At 43.1% G+C, this 7192-nt stretch overlaps 1 protein-coding gene across 1 annotated transcript; it reads left to right on the forward strand.

Annotated features, from left to right (window-relative positions):
• The first annotated feature begins 1038 nt into the window (after positions 1 to 1038).
• On the forward strand, positions 1039 to 5780 carry CUNH1orf53 (chromosome unknown C1orf53 homolog). The gene is made up of 3 exons (XM_050151652.1): positions 1039 to 1301; positions 4250 to 4351; positions 5637 to 5780. The coding sequence occupies exons 1-3, from the start codon at positions 1065 to 1067 to the stop codon at positions 5706 to 5708; spliced, it is 411 nt and encodes a 136-aa protein (XP_050007609.1). The 5' UTR covers positions 1039 to 1064; the 3' UTR covers positions 5709 to 5780.
• Positions 5781 to 7192: the final 1412 nt, after the last annotated feature.

A 7192-nucleotide genomic window follows, 5' to 3' on the forward strand; every position in this document is an offset into this window, starting at 1 on the left:
AGACTGGTCGCAAACACATAGTCCTCATGCGACCACCTGCTGAGCACTAGGATAATAGCTCCACACCACCAGACCTACATCAAGGGCACGGTTAAAATTGGGAATAAAGGAGAGACTGAAGAAAGGTTCTCTGTATTCAGTGATCTGGAAACCATTATTTCTCTGATTTATTACTGTTCTAAATTTTAAATAATTTCAGATTCATGAGTTGGAAATCTATGAGACAGGTTCTAATCCGGTTTAACCCAAAGCCTACATCCACATGCACTACAACAGGAAAACCAGAAATGCAATATTGGAACACTGTGTGTAGAGTTCTATGTTATCTTCCCACATGTAAATCTGTGTAAATAAACTTCATGGTCAACTCGAAGAGCTACTACATCACTACAACGATCTCTCTTGCTCAGTCATTTTCTGGTCTCTTCTCTCTTCTTTATACCGATGATCACTAACTAATTCAACACCCCTTCTCTTGAAACCCAGGATACCGGTCCAGGCTGGGCATGGTGTTAATTTAATTAACACATGAAATTATGTCCTGTGCTTGTGCTAATTCCTCCAAATTAACTTTGTAGGAGTATGGGTGTAACTTTGTCTTTCAGACAGGCTTTTAGGTTTGATTTTGTGAAAACTTCCCTATGTGAACAGCACCTTTTCTTAGCGTGAGACTTTTCCTTGAGTTTCATTCTAGAGTGAGCCAGCTAAGTCACCAAGTTTGTGCTTCCAGCTTTATTCCCTCCACACATGAGCAGCAAACACACAGCCTTTTCTATATGGGCTGAAGGTACTTAGTAACACGGCTCACTTTCAATTTTTTTAAATAATTACGATTATGCTATAACCTAGCCTGACGGGAAATGAAAATGCTCCCCCTTTATCTCAGAAGAAACACAGCAGAGAATTTAAGAACTGAGAACGGAAGACGGCATCTTGTTCCAGTCTTCCGGGGCACGTTTTTTCTCTGCCAAGAGGCCGAGTGAAGGACAGCCCCGCCTCCCCTCTTAGCCCCGCCCATCGCCCCGCCTCCCAGGCGTCGCTACGCCTCCCACCGTGGCGGCGCCATGGCGGCCTGTGGGTTCCCGGCGCTGGCTAGAGCGACGCTAGGGAGGCCACCGCCTGGGGCTGAAGGCTTCCGACAGCAGCCGAGCTCAGCCCTCAGCTCGGCTTCCGAAGGAGCCGGCGGCGGCTCCGGTTCAGGCTCGCGGGGGGCGCCCGAAGGAGAGCCGAGGCATCCGGCGAGCCAAGAGTTAACCGCGGCCGAGCGGCACATCGCCGGGCTGCACGAGGCCGCCTGCGCGGTGAGGCCCGCTCCAGCCTGTCCCGCGGCCTCTGCGCCTGCGCGTGCTCAGCCCCTAGCCCCCGGAGGCAGCCCCGGGCGGAGGGGCAGGAGTTGTCGGTCCTGGGCCTCCGGCCTGGGGCGGATCGGCGTCGTGCGTCTGCTGGGAGGGTTCTGCGAGAAACCGGGCCGCACTCTTGCGTGAGAGTGGCACTCGGTTTCTGATCAGTCTTCCCAGCTAAAGGCTTGTCTCGGGGTGTGTGTGCTCGCGCGCGCCCTCCAGTGTGTGAGTGTGTTGGGTGGGGAAAGGGGTGTGAAGGAATCAAAGATGGAAACATGGAGACAGAAACGTACAGATATGTTGCCTGAGCACGGTAACTTGAGCTACCTGCTGCCATGCAGTGACTTTCATAATGAAAACAAGACAAGACAGATGCCTTGCATTTTTTCCTTATGTCCTCTCATCCTTTGTCCCTAAGTCCAAGTGAGCAGAGGAAATTACTGTCGGGCAAGTTTGCATTTTTCCCTATGCATTCTTAAATAACCTTTTCTTCTGGTTTGTGGATTTGACAATTGATTGTCACCACTAATATCCATCCTTATCTCCCCGCAGCTTCCCAACAACTCAGACTACAAGAGTTTGAAGATAGCATTATTTATTATATTCTAAGTTCTATAAGATATAAACGTGATTTGTCATAAACCTGTATAGTAAGCTCTTTGTTTGATAGTTCTTTTTTTTAAAATATTTATTTATTATGTATACAATATTCTGTCTGTGTGTATGTCTGCACAGAAGAGGACACCAGACCTCATTACAGATGGTTGTGAGCCACCATGTGGTTGCTGGGAATTGAACTCAGGACCTTTGGAAGAGCAGGCAGTGCTCTTAACCACTGAGCCATCTCTCCAGCCCCCTTGATAGTTCTTGATAAGACCACTGAGTGTTATTTTGGTTGGTTTGACCCACAGAGGTAAAGAGGAAAACCTTGACCGTTTCCTAAGGTTGACATCTCTCCCTTGACAATAGTTGGCCCTGGGAATCTGCTGACCTTTTCAGGGGTTGAAAGTAAATAAAGAGTCATCAAGAGATTATTGGCAGTATTTGATTATTCTTGCTCATCCTCTTATTTTAAGTATGACACATGGAGTTTGTCCCCACTAGTCACCATGTAAGGTAAAACCCGGAAGTCTCATTGTTTTCAGTGCGTGTGAAGACTGGTTCAGTCAACATGGGGGAAGAAAGGAACTTGCCTTTCCTGGGGAACCCACGACTGTTTCATCATTGTTTCACAGATTACAGGACAGTCCAAGAGACCCTACATAAAACCCCAAATAAGCTTGATAGTTCTCTTTGCCACAAATCAGAGCTTTCAAACCACTGCACTTCTCCGTGCCTCAAGACAGCTAGGCCTCATAGCTCTTCTGCTGCTGATTGCATCCTCACTGGACGGCTTGCTTCCCAGTCACTGTCTGCTCGCTTGCCTCATCTTTGTTGCCATCATTATCCGAGGCTCATTTAGTGAGGGCCAATTGTGTATAGGCAGTCAGCAAACTCAGAGGTGCACCATATACACGCAGAGAGCGCGTGCGCAGGGGCAGCTTGCCAAATAATTGTCCCCAGGAAACACATGGAAGCTACCAAAAGTGAAGACTGCTCAAGACTTTGCAGTGTTTTGTTTATTTGTCTTCAAACATGAGCTTTGTAGAGATGGGAAGTTGAAAAGAAAAAGAAGTGAGGCCCCGGAAGTGGGCCATTCTACAGTGTTGACTGCACCTGGTGTCATATGACCCCGGGGATTTGGGAAGCCCTTGAAAGCATCATTGAGACTTGCTGGATTCTTAGCACTGTGGTCTATCTGTGTGGGTTGTGCCTTAGAGCAAACCTAGACTTGGACCAACATTAGTTGGTCTAAATGTCAACCATAGTTGAGTGATGTCATTAAATATGACACTGAACAGTTGAAGATGCTCATGACTAAAAAAAGTGTATGGCATAGCCGGTAATACTTTTCACCCAACATGTTGCTGTAAGCTTGAGGCGAGCCTGGACGACCTAGTGAGTTCCAGGCCAGGCAAGGCCATATGGTGAGACCCTGTCTCAAAAACAGAAAAGAAAAAAGAAAAATGTATGTCTAAAGACCTGCTGCATATTTCTTGCACATTTTAATGAAAGTCTACATGCAAGAGTGATATGCTGAGCTACTGGAGATGAAGGTGTTACATAAAAGTTTATAGGGAAGCTTCCTCTAAAATCTGGAGGCTAAGAAGCATCATTAAAGTGATACTTGTGCATAGGTGGAAAATGCTTCCCTGACACTTGAAGTTGTATGCTGGAAGTTGCTTTTGCTCAAGCTTGTTAAACCAACAATACTTTGTTTCCTGTAAGACTAGAGCTAGCGTTAGTGGGAGCTGGGGAGGAGGGGAAAATAGTGTGGACTGTGTAGCGGGGCAACACATCATGAAGGTATAGAGAGTGTTCAATAATAACAAAGGTAATGCTTTTCTGCAAGGGCTGTTTGGCTTTGATTAGCACCTTTTCTGTGGATTTAAATCATTATCCACATATTGTAAGTACTGAAATTGTAACTGCAACTTCTGAGTGGAGTTCATTTTCAGCCTCTTAGGCTCTTAAAATCATCTAAATCACTTGTTATTGAGCTCGTTGCCTAGAAGCTGGATGAAAAGTATCAGAGAGGTGGCTACATAGTTATTGCATACAGAGGACTTCTTGTTTTTCCATCAGCTTCTCATTTTACTGAAGCTGTATGTTTTTCCCTTTAATCACATACAGTTAGATTGTATATAACATTGAAATGCATTTGCTTCTTTATTGCAAACGCCACTAGATTACTGGGAAAGAAATTTAGTATTACTCTTATTTTTACAGTAGTTTTGGACAAAAAAATATTACTAGGGAGGTATGATGAACATTAACAAAGATTAATACATTGTTTTATTACTCTTCAGGCTGGCCAGCTAAGCTATGTGGACCCAGCAACAGGGTACGTGGTGTTCACAAGGCTGGCCCACTTGCAGAGAGGTGCCTGCTGCGGTTCTGCCTGCAGACACGTGAGTAACAGTTCTCGAATTACTCAAGCAGTTGGCTGAGCTTCTGTAACTTCATAAATACCTATTATTTGAACAACAAGTCATATAAAAAAGCTAAATAGACCTAGAGTGTGCTTTTCACTAGCTGTTTCAGCAAAGGACAACGAAGCTGTTAGTACCAACACAGGACCTTTAAAGTTAATGGAATTCTGTACCGTTTCATTGCAAGCATCAGCTCCTCCAAAGGCTAAGACTTGAAATTCAGAGTAACTCTTTATTGGGAGGAAAGCTTTCACAAAGTCTGAAAGAAGTTGTCTTCACTAGGCAAGCACAGAGAGCAGGAAGAAAATTCAAAAAAAAAAAGAGAGAAAGAAAGGAGGGAAGGAAGGAAGGAAGAAAAAAGAAAGAAAGGAAGAAATAAATAAATATGTTGGAGCTCAAGTCCTGGAAATCCTGCTATCTTAAGAAACAGACATTTGCCCATCATTTGAGACATGGATCTCGCAAGACTTCCTCTGCTTGCGTTCCACTCCCTGCTTCACAGTCCCCCTTCCCTGGGCAGGTCTCCAGTACTGGTGCTCTACTTTCCTATAGTTCCTATCCTCTCTATCTCCCTCTCCACCCTCTCCCCCTCCTGTCCTGTTCTTCCCTGTTTCCCTTTCTTCTAGTCAGTGTTTAAAGGAACTGTGTGGCTATGTTACTCCAAAGTTAGTGTTGCAGGTCTGAGTAGGCTTATTCAGGAGACTCATACCTGTGTTTAACAGTCAAAGTGAATGACTATTCCTTCCTCTATTCTGAGCATAGAAGAAATCAGAGGGTTTTTTTTTTCTATTGTGAGGCATACCACTGGGACGTATTGTTATTTGGTTAAGATTGTAAGCAGATAACAACTGTTTACAGAACACTTTGAGTATTTTTCCTGCAAGAAGATATTATTTCTTTCACTAGTCCACGTTCTCATTAAAGACCAGTCACCAGTACACATATGAACTGTAGACAGTTTTAAATGTCAGTCTTCACATTTATGGATACTCCTACCTATGCCACGAGCTGTTCCTAATCAAATGCATGACAGCATCGCATAAATGTAGGGCCTATAGATTTCGTAAGATTGGGGGTTTGACAGTAAAATTCTTGAAGTTGGAAGGATACACTTAGGAAATGGTTCTTGAACCCTAATTAGGACTATTTACCCAAGGTCCCATTGTGTTGTTTAGTACCCAAGATATGTCCCACCGTGAGACATGCACATTCCCACAGTGACTGTTAAATAATTTGATAATAATTTGTTGTCCTTCTTTTCCAGTGTCCATATGGCCAAGTCAATGTGAAAGATCCATCTAAAAGGAAGCAATTCAACTCCTATTTTTATGTTTGACAACAACTTTATCTCTGTTCTGTCTAGTTGAACTTACGTTTTTGAAAATAAAGTCTTAGCCTGGAATTCTTATCTGTTATAAATATCTGAACACTGATTTAGTATTAAGTACAAACATTCAAACAGACATCCATAAAATGGACATTATTTGCTGCGTGATCACATGCATATGTTGAAGAAGCAAATAATGACTGTCCTATTACATGAAAGTAGCAGTTGGGCCATAAGAGTAGCTTTGGGTTTTCATTAGCTTTGCTTTTCCCAATGTTTCTCATCAGTGCAAGGAAGGTTGCTGGCAACTAGCAAGTACATTCTTTATTTTATGTGTATCTTCAACTTCAGGATATAATACCATGTAGTGCAGGATATGAACACCCAAGAAATACCACCCTCCTGCAAAGATGCTCTCATTGTCCATCTGCACTTTCAGTGAGAATCTCAGACCATTTTGATATGGGGGTCAGACCACCAAACATGCCTCCCTTAGCCCAGCCTTCATTCTCCCTCTACCCAGTCCTCTCCATTTTCTTCTGACATTTCTGAGGCAAGGCTACCTTTGAACATCTTCCTTGCTCTGCATACCCTTTATCCACTGTGGTGATTCCCCTGTGAGAGTCCAGCCTCTAGCGAGGCATTATCTCCCAGGGGTTGTTCTTTTCTTACCTTCTCTGCTTCTGTTACAGAGCAGCAGCCCCTGGGAGGCCCTTTGTCTGCCAGGGGAAAAGTTATGCAATAACTGGCCCTCAGACATAAACTACTCAGAGATTTTCAGGTTTTAATCAACCAAAAGGTTCTAGTGCCTTCTTTAATATTTGTCCCCAAATTAAAGTCCTTAGCTATAAAATATGTGAAAATAAATCTCTAGTGATTCTGATTCTCTTTAATTACTACTTTGTTATTTACATACTTTCCATGCCTGGTATTAAATAGCTCCCAAAGCCTGTTGACCACATTGATGGATCAGGTCTCTGACCCTGATCTCTAGAAAGCACCCCCCAAGATGCAAGTAAGGTGCCTGCAGCTTCCTTGGATTAAAATGCTACTATATTGGGCCTGGGATTGTCATATCCACAGTTATTCTGAGGAAGGGAGTAGCTGTGTCATAAGAATTCCTTGAAGTCACTTTCTTTCCCATTCTTAGGTTCAGGAGCAATTGCACTTCTACTTTTTAACTAAAATTGAAGATTAACCAGATAGATAGTCTCTTGGGTGGTGGACGGGTGATGATGATGTTCTAAAGAAATACAGTCTAAAAAGGTTATCTTCCTGAAGAATCTAGAAAAGAAAGAAGGAGAGATTATGTTGAAAAGGAGTCCTACTTAAGAGAGTGTTTAGAAAAAAAAGACCCTTGGGAGATATAAGAAACTCCCAGGGAAGCCTTTACTCCCTGGATGCTCTTTCTTCCTCTTAGTTCAATCCTTCCAAAAAAAAAAAAAAAAAAAAAAAAAAAAAAAAAAAAAAAAAAAAAAAAAAAAAAAAAAAAA

This window comes from Alexandromys fortis, unplaced genomic scaffold (genome assembly GCF_014885135.2).
Source record: "Alexandromys fortis isolate MF-2015 unplaced genomic scaffold, M_Fortis_MF-2015_v1.1 scaffold_71, whole genome shotgun sequence".
In the NCBI taxonomy this organism is placed as follows: domain Eukaryota; kingdom Metazoa; phylum Chordata; class Mammalia; order Rodentia; family Cricetidae; genus Alexandromys; species Alexandromys fortis.

Excerpts from the sequence above, each read along its gene's own strand:
- CUNH1orf53 (XM_050151652.1), top strand. The coding sequence starts at position 1,065 with ATGGCGGCCTGTGGGTTCCCGGCGCTGGCTAGAGCGACGCTAGGGAGG. Across the intron at positions 1,302-4,249 it reads TGCACGAGGCCGCCTGCGCG|GCTGGCCAGCTAAGCTATGT; the intron begins GTGAGGCCCGCT and ends ATTACTCTTCAG. Across the intron at positions 4,352-5,636 it reads GCGGTTCTGCCTGCAGACAC|TGTCCATATGGCCAAGTCAA; the intron begins GTGAGTAACAGT and ends CTTCTTTTCCAG.